Source organism: Podarcis muralis, chromosome 8 (genome assembly GCF_964188315.1).
Source record: "Podarcis muralis chromosome 8, rPodMur119.hap1.1, whole genome shotgun sequence".
In the NCBI taxonomy this organism is placed as follows: domain Eukaryota; kingdom Metazoa; phylum Chordata; class Lepidosauria; order Squamata; family Lacertidae; genus Podarcis; species Podarcis muralis.
In genome coordinates, this window is record NC_135662.1 from 17,653,664 (window position 1) to 17,673,987 (window position 20,324).

The window sequence follows — 20,324 nt, forward strand, 5'->3', positions numbered from 1 at the left end:
TAGTCTGTGGACATGTAGTTTTTGGCACAGTCGTGCAATGCTAGTCCCAGTAGCATTTGATGCTGATGTAATACAGTGGTACCTCAGGCTACATATGCTTCAGGTTACATACGCTTCAGGTTACAGACTCCGCTAACCCAGAAATAGTGCTTCAGGTTAAGAACTTTGCTTCAGGATGAGAACAGAAATCGTGCTCCGGTGGTGCAGCAGCAGCGGGAGGCCCCATTAGCTAAAGTGGTGCTTCAGGTTAAGAACGGACCTCCGGAACGAATTAAGTACTTAACCTGAGGTACCACTGTAAACTGTTATCAAAAAAACCAACAACAGACCTGGCCCTCTCTCAAAATAGTTTGGGCACCCCTGCCTGAGGTATCTTTCTAGACAGCATACATGGGAGCAGAATTGACCACTGGTGTGTGTGTGTGTGTGTGTCTCTGTGTGTGATGAGGTTAGGTGTGTGTGTGTGTAGTGGCAAGACATGGTGTAAGTGGGTGGGTTTGTGGAGTGTGTGCTTGGTCGCTGGGTGCAGCTGTGTGGCTAAAGTTAAGGGCTAGATGTAGTTGTGGTGTTGGGGTACTCGGCTATGGTGTCCATAACAATTTCTCAGGACCCTAAAACATAGGTGATCACTTGCCTAACAGCTTCACCCCACATAATTAAAGGAATCTGCATTGCACATAGCAGCCACTAGGTGGCTCCCACTGCAAATATTGTACTCCTGGCAAAATGTTCACTTCAAACTTTCATCTGTGCATGCCCTGCTTTATGTTTCCATTAGCTTCATTTTAATGTAAACCTCTTTGTAAGAAACATTATTAAGAAATACAGTCAATCAATCAATCAATCAATCAAACAAACAAACAAACAAACAAACAAACCCTGTCATATACTTTAATGGGGCAGAGAACCGTTAATAACTTTTGAACCACTACCCAGAATTTGATCAAACCATTGAAGAAATGCCTTCCTTGGCAAGCATAATAAAACACCTCAATACTTTTAAACAGAATTGCAAAGAAATATATAGTATACCTGTTTATAAATATAAATATATAAATATAATATATGATATAATATAAATGTAGTGCGTTTTCTGAATGAAATTCTACTGATTCAGAATCTGCCAATGACCTGTTACATTGTTTATTACATCCTGTTACTTGTAATCTTGCCAGACTCTTTTGAATTATGGTTACATCAACTCATACACCCAAATCCTAGCCTAAAGTACTGTACAGGGGAAATATTATTTTTGCTACAGCAGGAACTTTTCAGGATGCTCAAACCTATGTACACCTATCTTGGAATAAACCCCATGGAGCAAAGTGAGACTTGAACCTTTGAAGAAACAGACATAGGATTGGGCTGCATGACACTTTTAAGGGTTACACAGACTTGATTATCTAAAAGTGAATCTGTACACTGTTCATATGTACACTCTGTAGACAAGAGTTAAGTCTTTTGTCCTCGTGGTATATAAAATGCCACATATGTCATCTTAATTGCAAATAACTTCAAGCAGCTCATGTTTCAGTTCACTGAAATGATGAGCAAATTCTGACCGGAACTTGTAGAATTTCAAGGGAGTCTTAGAATTTTACCTGACAGTTACATTGTTGGTTTTTAGAGAAAGGAAGCATGGACCCAAATAATTGGAAGATGCCTTTCAGTTAACCACTGAGAGGGAAGCCTTGAGGAAGAGAGGGAACTCTCAAAGCTGGTGCCATTATGAACAATTTTCCACATTCTCACACCCAGAGACTGGTCTGGAAATAGAAGAAGAAGAAGAAGAAGAAGAAGAAGAAGAAGAAGAAGAAGAAGGAGAAGGAGAAGGAGAAGGAGAAGAAGGAGAAGTATTTATATCCCACCAGAACCGGGCTCAGGGTGGCTAACATAAAAATATATAATACATTAAGACATAAAATTCAGCAATCAACTTGTTCATTCCTCTTCAGATTCAACCTCTCACTTTCACACCTCCTTCGATGCTCTTCCCTGCATCTGGAATGTTCTGTAGTCTCTGTTCATCAAGCCATCTTTTCCTCCCTTCTCAAAATCAAAAACCTTGCCCCTCCTATCCGTTTTCGTAGAGTTAAACTGTGATCCTTGTATCAAGGACTATGCTCGTTCTGTATTCTGTGCAGGTCGTATCACACTCTTGGTGCTAAATGCATGTTTTTTGTATTCTAGTGCTGCTCCTCTTGTTCCTACTAGCATAGCCAAAAGTACTACTAAGGAAAGCAAATGAATACATTTGTTTTGAACTAAATTCCTTTAGGTTTTGTGGCGATTGCAATAATTTAACCATACCTATGATTGAGATTTAGCCTGGTTTACATTAGACTCCGAAATTCGGAACCAGCACATCCTCCAGGAAAATCATTTAGCACTTCTGCAATGCTGCTCTTGTGATACTACAGAGTACTAATACTTGCACAGTTTGTAAGTTTGCCTCTTTTCCAACGTATCTGCTGCTTAATGCTGCATATCTTTGGCATTATCTGTTACTCTCAAGTTGTGCCATTGTGGTCGATGATAATTGGCCTGGAGAAATTATTTCAAAGGCTGCAACCCATCGCCTTCCCAAAATTAAACACGGCTTTATTTATTCATTAAGAACATTTGTATCCTGCTCTTCAGCCAAAAAGTGTTCCAGAGTGGCTTGCATTCAGCCAGTATTTAATTTGAGCAAAACAATACATTTGGGCATGACACAGTAGTTAAAGAGACATTTTCCTCCTAATTACAAACCCTCATTTTGTGTTTTTATATATGGGACTCTCAAAAAACATGACTAATTTTGAAAATCCTTCTGGTACTATCCTAGTAAAACTAGGGTAGTACTAGATGTTCATTGTGTTTGGTTTTCATGGCTAAACTAGTGGTATGTAGGGTCCAAAATACCAGAACCCTTGTTGCTGAAAACATATACCTTTTTCATGCCTCTTGCTTCTCTGATTTGCTGTGAACTTGCTCTTATTCTCACTCTTATTCTCACTCTGGATAGGGATCCTATTGGCTCCTAGTGAAATCACATAGTGAACTCAATGGCAATCATTCTAGCTCACGGGTGTCCAGAGGCAGGGCCATTGGCATCCATTGGCATCCGAGGCTCATTCCCCAGAAACTGCAGGGCTCCCCTCATGTGAATAATGCATGTTCCAGTGGAAAAACCCAAGACATTGCAGTCACTAAAAATGCAAATCCATTTCCCTGTGTCTGGGTTGATCTGTCTCTTCATGGCTTCCTCATGCTTCTTATCCATGCAAAACTTTTGGAACATGCTCAGAGACTAAATACAGTCTTCTCTTTAAATTCTCACTAAGCTTTCTTTCCCTTTAAATTAATGTATCAGGAAGCTTTCCTGTAAGATACGTTTGCTATTTTCCTGGAAACGCTTTGAGAAAGGGGGAGAGGTATTATCCACAAACCTGAAATTTTTTTTCGTAGTTGGCTTTCCTCCAAATTATAAACAGCTGAACTGATTTAAATAAAGTTTTGTGTTTTCTGGTTTTTTTTAAAACCACTTCACATCTGTGCTGGCCAATTTGTGTGCCAAATTTCAGCCCAATGTGATTTGAGACAACTGAGATATTAAACACCCCAACCTAGGAACTAAAATGGAAATACTGACAGACCCTTAACTGTAGTGGTCCCTTCAGGCAGTGTTATTATAATGTACTGGCTATAAGGATCCACATAATTAAAGATTGACGCAGCAGAAACATAGTTTCAATTATAGACCCTTTGGGCTTCTTTTCCCAAGCACGTACAGGAAATCTACATGGATAACTCCAATTAGTAACAAGTGGCGTTGATGGGAATCCAGACCCCTTCATCTTTGTTCAGGGACATGTTCAGAAGTGCTGCTAGGAGGTTCTGTTAGGGCTGGGATAAAAGGTAGGACGCATGAAATAGGATGCAAACGGCTAATGCAGACATAGGCAGACATTGGCGGACTACAACTCCCATCATCTCTGACCATTGGCCTTGCTGACTGGAGCCGATGGGAATTGTATTCCAACAACATCTGGAGTGAGAGGTAAATAAATATCCTTCACTTAGAGAAGGATCTGGAAAAAAAATTCCTTGAAGCGTGAATGTTTTATTCTGGATTGTTTTGTTCTCACACCATACTTTTAAAGAACATGGTTTCCCCCCAAAGAATCCTGGGAACTGTAATTTGATTGTAGCCCTGTGATGAGGGATGAGCTACAGTTATGCCTGTTAAAGTGGTATGAATGTGCTTTAAATGCATGGGTTTCAGGTTTTCTAAGAAATAAGTTGTTATTGCTGGAATTATCTTTAGAAAAGGAATTGTGAGTTTTACTGGTGATCATTCAGGGTGGGCTGGGGATCCTAACATTGGCTCATGCTATGCTTTGTCCTATTCTAGGAATTGTAGTTGCAGAAACAGGCATTGCAGAAAATTCATCCCCTACCTTTTGAAAAAAACCCACTCAGGAACAAGAGATAGATTGGGAACTGAACAATCACATTTTGCAAAATAACAATAGAGAAAATTGACACAAATAGAGAAGATACAGTCAAATAAAATTTAATGCTTTTCTCCATGTTTCACAACTCTCTGTGATGGTTTAGGATTAGGTTGGGCATTAAGGAATTTAATGCACCTATAAGGCAGCTGGCCTCAGGTACTTGGTCTGCTGACCACACATATACAGAATTTAGTTTGGTATTGCAAGCCAGAGAATAACTTTTGGAGGAAACACCACTCAGTTTGTAATACAGTGAAGGGTTACCGATTAGACAAATTTGTATTCTCAACGAGGAAATTACAGACTTCAGTGACACTAGTAAACCCTTTTTGGGGGAATTAAGTAGTATCTAAATTGAGGAAGATGAAGAAGCTCCAATCTGTTCATCATCCAGATTATGAAGAACATTACACTGTTTACACAGAAACTAGGAAGTGTTTTTTAAAATATATTTTTATTGATTTTATATAAAATAACAGCCATTTAACACAGGAAGAAATAGGTTAGATGGGTCATACTGGTTCCAGACAATACATTTCCTGAATTACCTTGCTTTCCAAAGTGTAATAAATAGCTTCTACTTATCCTGTTAGAGATTTTACATCCTTTCCACTTGGTTAACTTAATCAGTTCTAAAACTATCCAATCTCTAAGTAAGAACTGGATGCACCTTCAGATTTTCCCCCTTTTTGAAATTATTTCCAGTCTTGTCACAGAAAATACAACAACTTTCCAATAATTTCCATGTCCACATTTTTCCCCACACAATCTATCAGGTAATAAAATAAGATTACTTTCTTCTAGCTACAGCCTGTGTAATTTTATACCATTGTGATTTTGGGTACAAGTTACAGCACTTGTGAGCTCTGTGTTGCTTTTCAGAATGGCTCATGGCCCAAAGATATAAAAGAAGGCACAGAAACATTAACTTAAATCCAAATAATCATCGCTTTATTGATTAGGAGCAGAGAAGTTGAATTTAACCTCTCCTCTGGCCTTATCTGGCATGTGTTCATTAATCCCAGTCGCTATGGCAGGCTAGTTCATTGCTACACAGTTTAGCTTGAATTTAGTTGCATCTTGGCATATATTTGATGAAATAACTATGTGTCTCATGTAATTGTGGTTTCTCCTTTAAATTTTGGTCACACTGACAAGCACTCAGTAGCAAGGAATAATCTTCATTTTAAAGACTCTTAATCTCTGGCTCGTGGGTTCGAGCCCTGTGTTGGGCAAAAGATTCCTGTATTGCAGCAGGTTAGACTAGATGACCCTCATGGTTCCTCCCAAATCTACAGTTCCATGATTCTATTACTCTATTTACACTTAGGGTCAAGCAAATTCAACCACCATTGAATTGCATGGTGTGCCAGTTGCACAGATAATTTTTCACTCCATATTTTTGCATAATATGCAACACAGTAATTGTAAACAGTCATTCCCGAGCAGTAAACTGCCTTCACAAATCATTCGTTCCAAATAATCCCTTCGCCTTAAAGTGTTCTACAAATAATAATCACATCATTTATTTTATGGCGGCGTTTTTTGTTTTGTTTTTAGGTTTCCCCAGGGTTTCAGTGGTGTAGATAGGTAATTAACCTTCATAGGTAATTAACCTGCATATATAGATACTTAATAGATAAACTAATAGTTAATTGATAATGAATCATTTTAGGCATATAAATAATAGGCATTCTATGCATAGTCCCCAAAAGGCCGCCTGCCCCTGTATTGACCTGTAAAATCACTTAGATCACCTGGGTAAATTCTACTAAGGCACCACATCCGACAGAGGAATAACCCCAAAACAGGCATTTTCTGCCCCTTTCCCCTTTTTTATGGACTGCCCTTCCCCCTCCAGATGCCTTGCAAAGACTTATTTCTTTGCCCAGGATTTCCCTGACCTGTGAGATGAGATGTTGTTTTATGTGTTTAAATCCCCTGAATTCCTGTTTTATTTGTTTTTCTTATATTTTCTGTTAATAGCCTTTATATTGAAGTTCTATTTAATTTTTTAAGGTTGGTTTAAAGGATGGAGAGAGATAGAGATAGAGATAGAGATAGAGATAGAGATAGATATAGATATAGATATAGATATAGATATAGATATAGATATAGATAGATAATCACTAGATATTGTACACTACTTAGAGCCGAGCCGAGGAATCTCTGGTCCTCCAAATATGATTGGACTGCAGTTCCCATCACACCCACCCAGCCATGGCCGATGGCTAGGGATGACTGGAGTTGTTTTCCAGTGGCAACTGGAGGAGCAAAGTTTTCCCAGACACGGCTTAAAGATTTTTCAATATTAACTGGTTTATAAATGCACATGTTTATAAATGCATAGTACATTATGAAATAATTGGACATGGAGTGGTCCTATTGTAACTGAGACATAGGTGAGACAATGAGGTGTAATTATGATTATGATTTAGTGGTTTTTGGTTGGAGGGGTGGGGCCAGGAGATCATTCCGTTAGCCTTCTTGATTTTATTACCTCGACTTGAAGCAAGACAACCTGCTAGACTAATGAAATTGTGTTCTTGGTTTAAAAGGGCAATTGTTAGGCTGACTTTGGTGCTCACCGAAAAACATTTCCCCAGTCTTGTTAAATTATTGCTCTCATTTTAGATTTTTATGGCCGTGTAGGTTACCTGCCCTCGTTTCCCTGTGTTTCATTCATTTTCCTCGTATTGGTGATTAATGGGGGGTGTCGAACGTTAGAGTGAGCAGGCATCAGCAAATGCAAGATCATAATTAGTTTAGCTGACGAGGGCCTCTGATAGCGCTTGCATCTGGATGGAAAAATTACCCTATAGGGAACTGGCTGATCACCAGGTCTTTTTAGTGATACATTGTGAAACACCCGATGAATCAAATGCCCTTTCCATGCCAAGAAAGTGTTCCATACTCCAAGCCAAAATTATGTCTGCAAAAAGCTTTCCATTTGAAATGTATCAGAGTACAATTATAACCATTGTATTTTCTTGGCACTGATAGCCCCCTTCCCTACAGTATGGCGTAAAGTTAAATAAATTACTTAAATTTGATGAAACCTTGAAATTTTGATTTACAGGACTGGTAATTTTTTAATTTAGAACAAAATCAGTTTAATCTTTTAGTGAAACTGTTTTCCCTCCACACTTGTGCAGGGCAGAGAACATTTAATAAAAGTTTGTAAAAAATAAAGAAAGAAACCAATGTTGAAATGATTTTTTATTTTTTTTACATGGGGGGGGGCAGGGAGGCAAAACAAGACAGCCATGTCATTGTTGTTAGCAGTTGTGCCCACAAACACAGCCTGGGTTTTTTTTTCCCTTGTGGTGTTCTTATTGAAATGAAAAGTTTAATGATATCATTATGTCACCGAAGGAATTTAACAAGCTTCTCTGGTCAGCGCTGCCCGATGCTGAACAAGATGGAATATTAGTAAATGTTGAATGGGCTATTAGTAAAGCTGTAGAGCTCAGTCAACAGTCCAGTTAATGTTCATTTTGCATTTGGAAAAGTTTTGCCTTTACTAAATTAAAACGAAAGTAAAAAAATCTCTCCACTGATAAGGCGGTATTGCCTAGTTTCATACGAAGTTCAGAAGTGGTATCATTAACAATGCCATATTTTTCACCGATGAAATTAGGCCGTGGTCTCAGTCAGCTGTGGGAAATAGAAAGTAGCATAAGTGGATTTTAGTTTTATGTTAACCTATGTGGGAATTACATTCAGTATTGTGTATATTGTTAATAACGTATAGGCTCTTTTACAAGAACTGGAATGAGACAAACGAACTGGAATCACACACGCACGCGCACACACACACACGCACACACGCACACACTATTTGTAGTTAATACTTATAATTAAAACAGTGAAATCCTTGCAAAAAGCAGCTAGCAAGATCAGCAGAGATCATTTTGTGTCAAAATAGAATATTGAAATTCCGAGTTCAGAATCCAGTCATTAGAAGGGCACAGACACTAAAGTTCAAAAAGTTAAAGCTGTTACTGGGTTGGGGGGTGGAGAGGGAAGTGGTGGTATTTCGCACACCTCATCCATCACTGTAGGGTAAATTGTAATGAAAATCAGCGGTCCCTATTAAGCGCAATTGAACCTGACCTCATTATGGGCAGTGTGGTTTTTATGCTATCAATTGTTGCCAGCCTAGAGACAAAACTCCTGTGTTGATTTCTCCTAACTCCACAGATCACGTGACTTAACCTTCGACCTTGTGTCCCCCCCCCTTTTTTTCCCCGTTTCAGAGACGTAGAGGCTCAGGAGTTTTCTGTGCCAACTGCCTGACCACAAAGACCTCTCTCTGGCGAAAGAATGCAAATGGAGGATATGTATGCAACGCGTGTGGTCTCTACCAGAAGCTTCACTCGGTAGGAAGAACTTACTCGTTTTATGCAGGAAAGGTTTTCGGCAGCTAGGCTGAAGTAGGGCAGCTGCGGTTAATTTCCTAACTGCATTCCCACCCCCCCTTTTTTTTTTCTTCTTCCCAATGCGGCCACTCTGGGATCAGATGTGATTCATTATGGAACATGCTGATACACCACGGAGAGGCGTCTATGCTGGAGATTACCAATGAGGCATTAATTATTTTGATACAAAATAAAGAATAAAAGTGGGGGTGTTTCCTCCTCCCACCCAAGAAGTTCACAGAAATATGTTGCAACAGAATTTGTCAAGATCCCCTCATATTGATCACAAAGGGGGAAAGCTTGTAGCTCAGTGGCAGAACTGAAGAAGGAAGAAGGACTCAGTTTCTGTCCCTGGTATCTCCAGGTAGAGTGGGAAGATACCCCGTCAGAAAGCAGCTGCCAATCATTGTAAACAGCATTGAACTGCTGGATGCTCTGATGGATAGAAAGCAGAAAGATGTCCCTTGTTAACATCTAGCTCCAGCCTAATAACTCAGCTTCAGGGCAATATTTTTGTTCCCAACAACGTATGGTCAAGGGACATACTGTCCTGTTCCAATGAACATAGCTTAGTTTATGCCAACCTGCTCCACCCTTCCCTTTTGATTCACTGCAGGACTACCTGGCTTAATTAACCCTAGTTTCCCATTACATCTGAACTGGTAAACCATAGTTACCAGAAACTCAACAAGCCACGATCTTAAGCCCAATCAGAAATGTGGTTTAAGACCTTGGCTTGTTCCAGTTCTGGTAACACATTTTGAACCACTTTGAGGTTTTCTTCTTACCATCAAGCGGCATATAAATATTACAAAATAAAGGAAAATAGACATAAGAGAAAGCTATGATTAATCAACCCATTGAACTGTGTTGTGCCTAGAAGGGAACAGGGCTCATGCATATATTTGCTTAACAAGCCAGTTTATGTACGTCCAAAGCAGGCCATTGACCATACCAGATATTAGCCAGATTTCAATGACCCATATAAGAGCATTCCTTGAACAAATAAATAAAATTATTGGGTGACATTCACCTAACCAGCCCCAGCAGTGGAAGTGCTGTGTAAGGACTTCTGCATGCACAATAGGACTTCCCCCCCCCCCCATTCCCCTGTATCTGCTGAAATTGGCTTATGGGGGAGAACCCAAGAACAGCACAGGGGATGGGGGGCAAGCGGGTTATTCCATATGGCAAGCTGCAGTGCTTTCACAGGGAGGACAACTGGAAGAATGCAATGTTGACTTCACCCAATTGTATGAGAGTTCATGCAATTTTATGAGAGTTTTAATCCTGACTTTTAGTGTGAAATAGTTTGTTGTAGTTTACTTAACAACATATTCACACAGATGGCAAATTCAATCTAAATATAATTTCATCTGGCGCCTTTTTTTAATTCTATTTAATTTTTGATCCGCTGTTTATATCTTGTCTTGGGATATTGCTGTACTTCCTCTTTTGCATCTTTTGATCCCCCCTTTCTTAGAAGTGATGGAAGACATTGTTAGTTTTGTCAGATTGTGTGTGTTTGCGTGTGTGTGTGCGTGTGTGTGTGTGTAATGTGTACACACACACACACACACACACACACACAGAGAGAGAGAGAAAGTAAATACATTATAGCTACAATTTTAGATATTTTAAATTAAAAGGTATCATAAAACATGCAAAGTAATCCTAATAAATGTATGCTGGCAGCATTGCTAATTGGTTATAAGTTGTAAAACCTTTATTTCATTAGCACAGAACTAAGATAACACCATCTTTAGTAGCAGTATTGGAGCATCGTAGTGAGATGTTATTTGATGTACACTGACATTAATGAGTTCAATTTAACTGCCCAATCAAAGCCCATAGATATAATTAACCCTGCTAGGCTGTGACAAACAGAAACACACTGAAATAAATATAGATATTTAGAGGGTTGGTTTTTTCCCCCCTCCCATTTTTACAAAGCTATATAAACACAGGAAATTACGGACTCCTCAGTAACACAGTTTGAACTGGAAGTAAATTAGTATATAAACTGTAGCAAATATGGATAGATCTCACTTTCAGAAATAGCTTGCAAATTAATTCACACCCTAATATTCTCTCCCCCACCCCATTATAACAACTGCCTCTTTAGGTAGTGAAAAGTATTTGGGCATGGGCTTCTCATTGCCCCAGTGTTCAAAGTGATGGTCAGCTTTTGCTACCAAATTGCCTCTCTACTGTGTCTCATAGAACACAACAGAAGCCCTTTAGAACCGAAGTGGCATTAAAAATAAAAGCAGCAATTGACAGAAATTGAGATCAGTGGTGTATCTGGCATGTACTTCCACAGTGGATTTATTCCCCTCGTCCAATCCATCTCCATAATATACACAGTCCTAAGTCCCATTTCTCAGTGGTACTAGAAAGTGTGGGAACCAGTGAGTAGTTGAGTATGTCTGTATGTTTGTATGTTCGTATCTTCCCTTTCTTCCATGACATAACTGAATATATGATATACATATATATATATAGGTTTACCAGGCAGTTTCCCATCCTGGAAGGGACGCGGGTGGCGCTGTGGGTAAAACCTCAGCGCCTAGGACTTGCCAATCGTCAGGTCGGCGGTTCGAATCCCCGCGGCGGGGTGCGCTCCCGTTGCTCGGTCCCAGCGCCTGCCAACCTAGCAGTTTGAAAGCACCCCCGGGTGCAAGTAGATAAATAGGGACCGCTTACTAGCGGGAAGGTAAACAGCGTTTCCGTGTGCTGCGCTGGCTCGCCAGATGCAGCTTGTCACGCTGGCCACGTGACCCGGAAGTGTCTGCGGACAGCGCTGGCCCCCGGCCTCTTAAATGAGATGGGCGCACAACCCTAGAGTGGGACACGACTGGCCCGTACAGGCAGGGGTACCTTTACCTTTACCTTTTTCCCATCCTGGCACCACATATGTGTGTTTTACAGTGAACAGGAGTGATGAGCAAGCAAAAGGAGAATCCATACTCGCCATTCTGGCATGTGCTACACTAGAGTACATCAAAGATTACAAGTTTAAAAAAGCAGAAATATTCATGCAGAGATGTTATTTAATGTAACAATAGATATATGTAAAGCATTTTTAAACTATCCCAGTAAAAGAGAATTGAGTGTTCAACTTACTTGCCTGAACTTTGGGACCTTATATCATAATCATATTATTTCCTGCCCCACAGTTCCTCTTTGCTTACTGAGGAGCTTTCACTTCCAAGAACCGAATCATAGAGTGGGAAATTCAACCACTACTGGTTTATTTCTTATGAAATAAAAGTTTTCACTTCTTATTAAACACCTAAATCATAGTGAATATTCAAAATTAGATTTTTAATAGAATAAAGCTTGAGAGGCAATCACCGACACAACTTGTTTGACTTCAAAAAAGAGGCTAGAAAGTTGTGGGGTGAAGGAGCCATGTGAAGCAAGCAGCCACCTCTGGAAAGGTGCTGGTAAGGAAGTTGGCTTGTTTCGCGTGCTGTCTAGCCTAATGTTGGTTTAAAAATGCCGATATGCATAATTCATGAGTGACAATCATAGTCACTTAAAACATTGATCTTCAACAAGGGGTCATGATAGCCAAGTAACTTAAGGTGAGAAGGGAAAATAGGGAGGGAGGCAGAGGAAATTATCCTGGTCCAATAAACCCTGGTTTTTCAGTCCAGCAACAAGTTGTGTGCCTCCTTCCCTTCCTCTCTGTCTCACATATTTGGCTTCAACAAATCTGTCTTGGTTTCTTACCAACTGGGGGATCAAACCAAGATCAGATTAAAGATCTTGTAGTTGAGAATATCCTCAGTCAATATGGTCATTATTAGGAATTTTCTGCACTCAGGGCACTCTTGAAAGTAACATAAAAAGTTGTTAGGGTGGAGAGATTTGATACTGGCTAAAGCACTTTGATACCAGCTAAACCATTGAAAGGGGGGCGTTGACACATTTTTAATTATATAAAATTAAGGAGTCGGTTTCCAGTGCTTGCTTTGACCTCCTGTCTTCCTGATTTGAGGAAGCCATTTCTTTAAGCTGTTTCCCTGCAATGGCTTGATGTGGTTCAGCAACTATAACTGGGGATTTGCACAAGCAGTTCTGCAAAGCTTTGCTTAGCAATGCTCGTTTATTTATGATGTTATTGTGTTTTATATGCAGACTCCCAGGCCTTTAAACATCATTAAGCAGAACAACGGTGAGCAGATCATTAGGAGACGAACGAGAAAGCGCCTTAACCCGGAGGCACTACAGGCTGAGCAGCTAAACAAACAGCAGAGAGGGAACAGTGAGGAACAAGTCAACGGCAGCCCGTTAGATAGGAGGTCAGAGGATCATATAACAGAAGGTCACCAGAGAGAAATCCAGCTTCCCAGCCTGAGTAAATATGAAGCCCAGGGCTCATTGACTAAAAGCCATTCTGCTCCGCAGTCAATATTGGTCAGCCAAACTCTGGATATTCACAAAAGGATGCAACCTTTGCACATTCAGATAAAAAGTCCTCAGGAAAGTACCGGAGACCCAGGCAATAGTTCCTCTATATCAGAAGGAAAAGGAAGCTCAGAGAGAGGCAGCCCAATAGAGAAATACATGAGACCTGCTAAGCATCCGAACTATTCGCCACCCGGAAGCCCCATTGAAAAGTACCAGTACCCACTCTTTGGGCTTCCATTTGTACACAATGACTTTCAAAGTGAAGCTGATTGGCTGAGATTCTGGAGTAAATATAAGCTGTCCGTTCCCGGGAATCCACACTACTTGAGTCATGTGCCTGGCCTACCAAATCCTTGCCAAAACTATGTGCCTTATCCCACCTTTAATCTGCCTCCTCATTTTTCAGCTGTCGGATCTGATAATGACATTCCTCTAGATTTGGCGATAAAACATTCCAGACCTGGGCCAACTGCAAATGGTGCCTCCAAGGAGAAAGCGAAGGCACCGCCAAATGTAAAAAATGAAGGTCCCTTGAATGTAGTCAAAACAGAGAAAGTTGACCGAAGTACTCAAGATGAGCTGTCAACCAAGTGTGTGCACTGTGGCATTGTCTTTCTGGATGAAGTGATGTATGCCTTGCATATGAGTTGCCATGGTGACAGTGGACCTTTTCAGTGCAGCATATGCCAATATTTTTGCACGGACAAGTATGACTTCACAACACACATCCAGAGGGGCCTACACAGGAACAATGCACAAGCTGAAACGAATGGCAAATCTAAAGAGTAAAGATAAATAAAATAAAATAAACCTTAGCACTTAGCACAATTAAACAGAAATAGGTTTCCTTGATGGGAATTCAATAGCTTGTAATGTCTTATTAAGCACTTCATATAGCAAGCATGCCTTATCCAGTATACAATCCTTCGTTCTTTTCTCTTCCCTCCTTTTCCTTCCTCTAGACAAAAAAGAAAAGTTACCAAGAAGGAAAATCAAAATGGATGGCAGCTGGAATTGGGGGTTAAGGGATATTTACTTGGGACCCGTCCACCAAAACTATACAGAAGACACTATATCAGGGCAAGTCTCTTCAGGGGGGGGGAAACCCTAATCAGACAACTAATGCTTTTCGTTCTTGTAGCTGGCTAGAATGCAAAGATGTATAATGCAGGTGTACAGTAACATATGCACACTGTATAGCAAAATGGACTTGTTAAATAAACTGATGTCCAGAAATCTAGTAGTATTTTTTTTTTCCTCATTTGGGTTCACTTTGGCCTTATTAGAGCATCCGACAGCATCCACCATTTCTGCAATCTGGAGGTAGTATTTTTCTCCAGACGTCACTCACGCAAAACCAGCCGGTAGCTACTATTTTGATGGCTATCGCCTTGCAGTCTACAACAGTACTCCCCAGTCTATCAAGGTCTAGTGCAATAGTAGATCGAATAGGTACCTGCAGACCCAGGAACAATCATCAGGAGCATTCGAAATCATGAAAGCCTCAGTGTAATGCTCCTTCCCTTGCAATCTGAAAACTTTTTTTAAAATGAAAAAGGATCTCAGGAAAGCTTACAGTTAAATGGCGCTGGTGTCGGGGAAAAAGAAAAAGAAAACCTATATATTTGTAGTCCAGACCTTCTCCTTTCCAGTCTGAAAGATGCGAGAAGGCCCTTTAAAATAGATATTGTGCTGGTGTTCATTAATTTCCAGCCCAGTACAGGCCCCAGGGTTGCAAACTACATCTCAGGGGTTTCTGAGTAACGTGCTTTGGCCAAAATACAGGTTTTGGAGTAACATTCTGTAGAAAAGTGCTCTGCCTGGCGACTTATCTCTTTTATGGAAGCTTCTTTACCAATTTGATGTGCGTAGTATTAATGTTTTGCATTAGCTATTCTTTCTAAATTTCGCTTCAGGGTTGAGTGTATGACTCACTTTCCCCAAAGCCCTTTGGTTATTTATATGTAGCGGTCAATCTCTTCACTAGACTTAATGCCAGCTTTTGCTCGTGTCTGCCTTCATGGCTGTTTTTGTTTTTGATACTTTAAAAAGAAAAAGAGAGGGGAGGTTTTGTAAAACTAGCCCATGAAGGGAAAGCTCCTCAGCGTAACTGCTCAGGGAAATAGGTCTAAATAACTCAATATTCAATCATTGGTTCAAGGTGCTTTTAGCCAAGCCTCCATAGATGCTACAAGGATCTGCAAAGGACAGACTTCAATTCATTTGCACGATATCGGCCCAGCAGTAGTTTTGATTGTTGTTTTTACGAAGGGATATACAAAGAGATATTACAAGCTACTGGATGCACTGTCAGATTAACTTATTTCATTTAAGAAGTTGGGAGAACAAATAGGGAAAAAAACTTATTTTTCTAGTAAATATTAATGTATTACATTTCAAATAATGGTGCCTGACATATTGAATAATTATTTTCTACAGTGTACGTATGCAACAAAGATATTCCATCATGCATAAGATTCAGCGCTGGCTCAGCCTCGCTCTGTTTACATTTGCAAATGTAGCAAACAAGGTAATGAAGCAAATTTCTATTGCAGTAGGTCTCTTTTATTTGTGCGTGTGTGTGTGCATTAAAATTGTAAACAGTAACATGAAATGAATGGACTTTATTGATATTAATGATTTGCTGGGGGAGAAGAAGATGAAAAAAGAAGAAGAAAATGGCAAGAAGGAAATACGAGAATATTTTTACGCCTACTTAGGAGGAAGCGAAAGGGTAGCACGATTCATTCCAAGTACTTTTTTGTATTCTTAAGCTCTTAACTCACATTGTTATGCTTAAAATGATAAACATATATCCTCTTTTTATTGCTTTGTCTATGTTTCAGATGAAACATTTCAGAGATTATGTCGAGAGGTGCCATACGACTCCTTGGCACTGAAGGTTTTTATTGCATTCTGTAGTCGCATTGCACTCCCGTTTTTACCATATTACACAGCCGCTTCATTGTTTGGGTTTTTTTGTGTGTTTTGTTGTTGTTGTTGCATTGGGGCTTTACTTCTTTATTTCGCATTGCAGGCTCTTTAGTCTCTCGAGGTTATGGAGTACAACTGGTTCCTGAATGTTGCTGCGAATGAAGTTTTAAAACGTCTTGTCTTATATCCAGTTGCCTGTCCCTCCCCCTGTTTTGTTTTCTCAAATGTTCTAGGAAATTGTTTCTAGGGGATGGGGAAGGGCTGTAGCTCGGTGGTAGAGCACCATCTGCTTTGCATTCGGGAAGCCTCCTCTCCCCCAGGTGCAATCCTGGGCATCTCCTGGCAGGGCTGGGAGAGATATCCCAGTCTGAATCCTTGGAGAGCCATTGCTTATCAGTGAGTAAACAGTACTGGGCTAGATGGACCAATCGTCTGACTCGGTATAAGGCAGTTTCCTATGACCCCATCAAGGCTAGATTACCCCAGTTCAGAAAGGTATGTTAAAGGGCCATCTTCTGATCCCACTTACATGCTGCCTATCACAAACGTTCATGTAATTCAAACTAACTTTTAATAAGAGTCAGACGCATCATCCTCTGATCTAGAAAATGAGCATTTAAAATAAACCTGGGAAAAGGGAGAGAGGACATTGAGGTTAGGCTCCATGTCTGACTAGTGGTTCTTTTGGTAGAGGGCTCAGATTTGGAGGTGGCCCTTAAGGAAATCCGCAAGCCACCCCCAATTTTAGCTAAATCATGTCTCCGCTTCCAAGTCTTCTGAAACCAGTAACTATGGCTGCATTCCTAAACACACTTACCAGGGAGTAAAAGTCTCAATGAACACAACATAACTTTATTATTGCACAGGATCACACCACACAGGACCCTCCTGAAAGGCGTAGGGATCCATGCTGGAATCAAGCGTGGTTTTGGCAGAGGAGAACATGTTTTCAGGGGTGAAAACAGATGACCGTTTGCCAGGTGGTAACTTATCCACGGTGTGTAATGTAACCATGTTGCAACTTGGTCATCTGTAGTCTTCTGCCAAGTCCAGAGAGGCGTTTTATCACTTCTCCTTTTAAAGCTTTACGAAGACAACGGATAAAAATTACTTGGCTAATTTGACAGGTTAATAGAGACAACTATTTAAACCACCAGCTGGATCAGCTTACCATGCAACTCGTGGTCAGTTACTGTTTGTTCATCGGTATGCACCCAACACTGATATTGAAAGCAAAATATGGGAACTGTCACCCTGCATGAGAAACACTCCCATACCTGACTGCCACAGGTCTTGCTGACCTTGGCAGTGTTACAGAAGCTGCATTTCTTACTTGTTATTGAATAATTCCTCCCAAGCCTGTTGCTCGACAAGCCCAAAGAAGCCCCGCAGTCTCGTATGGCAATCCCTCGGGGTACATGGATAGTAGGCTGCATTTGGCTTGGCAGGTCACAAGTTCTGCAGGCCTAACCAAGAAGGGGATTTGCTCTTAGCTCAAGGCTGCGTTGAGCAACTGCTTGCTCATCCTCTTGGTTAAGGGAGCCTGTTAATCCATATCCCTAGAAAGGAATCATGAAAATGAATGTTTGTGGAATACTGGGAAGTTGTAGTAGGTGGGAGTGCCAATGCCACTTTATTTTCATCAACCTCATGTAATACGATCAGCCCTGCTTCAGCGCTTTTAAAGCAGTTGTCCTCCAACAACGCTTAGGTCAATGGCAGGAGCTGAAAAAGATAATCCATTTTCTAGTGACACAGTGTTCCATTAAAAACAGCCATTGTTGTGTCAGATTTTCAGGACGAATGCCAAAAATTAACTGCTGAGATTTAACTAGTTAATATCAGCAGGTTTGGTTTTTAATATCAGCATTGTTTTGGTTTTTAAAGTTTCTCAACTGCTGGGAGATATCCCTTTCCAGGAGAATGCTTCGTATGAAATGAACTCTATGGAGTTCTGTGTATTAGGGCTCATCTTTAATCTGCATCCTACCCTCCTTTTCCTTCAGCATGCCCCCCTCCTTGAAAGTTCAACTTTTAAAAAATCCTTGCTCCTTTTCCTTGTGGAGCTATAGGGAAGAGGATACAGGCAAAATTCAACCCAGTTAGGAACTGAGATATGAAAGCTAGGAGCTAAATGGGTTGTGGTTATGGGTGCAACAACAGAATGTCTAGGAACACTTTTTTATAGCAAGAATACAAAGCTTGCAGTTAAAATATTATGCTCATTTTTCGCATGGTCTAGACCTTCCCCTGCCCACCGCTTAATATTCTTAAGAGAGTCTATTCTCCAGTCTTCAGAGAGTAGCTGGAAGTGGGGAGGCACAAAAAGGTCCTCCTTTCCTTCCACTCTGCCATTTTAACCTGAAATCTTGGGTCCAGTACTGTGTACTGAGCCCACAGCTCAGAAACTGCTTGCACTAATGCAATTCCCTGTTGCAATATGTGCCTAGAACAATGGGAGTTTTGAACACGGGTTACTCCCTAGTGTAACTTACACCTCCCAGTGTCATAACCAAAGGCGCTGACATTACTGACAAGCACTACACCTTTTTTAAAAAAATGTTGCAAAATTAGCATGCATTGCATTACTATTTAATATGATTAAATAACTGTCCATGTATCGGGCTACCTGATACCACCTGCCCTGTTAGGTTAGGCCCCACTCATTGCCATTTGTAGGCCTGAGCTATTCCAGAAGGCAGGTGTGGTCTGAGGGCTTTATATTGCCGACCCCAGGTCTAAACCACTGGAGTTTTACTTGGAGAAATATTATTGCTGTGCAGCTTGGCTTCTAAAACAGCCTTCACCAACATGGTGCCTTTGGAGTTTTGAAGTGCAGCTCACATCATCCCCAGCCAGGTTGGCAAAGGCTGATCTAAAACAAAGAAATATACCTTTCTTTGGGGCTTTACTGTAAAATTTAACCTAAGTATAAAAAAAGCACCATAAAAACACCTTAAACTTTTAAGCAGATCATCTCAGCCTGTTTAGATTGACAAGTTGCTTGTGGCTTGACATAGTGAGATGTTCTCAAAATTATTTCTTTAGAAAAACGTGTGGATGGAAGTGCCACTGATACTTTCATCTTCATTGACCTCACATAATACGATCTTCCCTACTTCAGTTTACAACTCTTCCACCATGATCCTGTGAATCTCATTCAGTTCAATGGGGCTTGCTTCTGGATAAGTACACCCTCTCGGTGTCATACCTGTCTACTTAGAAGTTAACCTGATTGAATTCAATGAGACCTACTTCCAGGTAAATGTGCATAGGTCTGCAGCCTTAAGAACATATCTTGGCACACTCGCCCTTCCCAGAATGTCAGAAGACACACATAGGGCTACAGTTTGAATGTTCCATCATGTTAAACAAAACAAAAAAGCTTGTGATATGCAGAAAATGAGCAGATCAGGAAAATGGATTTTAGTTCAGCCTTACTCTCTGAGATGCTTCCTGCCCCCACTAAATGATTGGGAACATTCAAACATGCACCACTTCTGCCACAATTCTGAGAAGGTCCAGACCCAAATCACTGCTACCATGATTCTTCTCTGCTATAGGGTACTAGGAGGGCTCAGTCAACCTCCCCAACTGTTGAAAGAATTCAGTGGGGTTAGTCCTCCCCACAGCACATCTACTAGCTGTAACCCTACAGTCTGTGTTTGGCCAACGTGCAAAGGAGCTCTGGATGTCCAAGTGTAGAACTTCTTCCCACAAGGGCTAAACAGGGAGGCGGCGAGGTTGTCACCACAAGGACAGAGCTAACCTGTGTGATCTCATCACATTCCCCATAGGTTCTTCCTAAAATACCTGGATGTATCCAGTTCTGTATCCTTGTAGTGCAAGGTTCCTTTTCAGTTTCTGTAGCTCAAGACATTGTGGTGCTTCAGGCAGAAAATCCAAGTGATCGCTTGTCTTTACCATTAGCTGAGATGAAACACAATTCACCGGGGTGCTCTACTGCCCAAGCCTTATTGAAATGAGTGGGAGACTGGGAGTTGTGCAAGAACAGTACGTACTTAACTTTTTTTTTCAACAGGGAAGCAGC

At 40.7% G+C, this 20,324-nt stretch overlaps 1 protein-coding gene across 6 annotated transcripts in view; it reads left to right on the plus strand.

Moving 5' to 3' along the window:
- Positions 1-20,121, plus strand: part of TRPS1 (transcriptional repressor GATA binding 1) — a 237,360-nt gene extending 217,239 nt beyond the window's left edge. For all 6 annotated transcript variants that reach the window (XM_028736258.2, XM_028736264.2, XM_028736261.2 and 3 more), the window contains 2 exons: positions 8,759-8,881; positions 13,067-20,121. In XM_028736258.2, coding sequence (XP_028592091.2) covers positions 8,759-8,881; positions 13,067-14,128 — 1,185 coding nt within the window. In that variant the 3' untranslated portion in view covers positions 14,129-20,121. The remainder of the gene's footprint in view (positions 1-8,758; positions 8,882-13,066) is intronic.
- Positions 20,122-20,324: the final 203 nt, after the last annotated feature.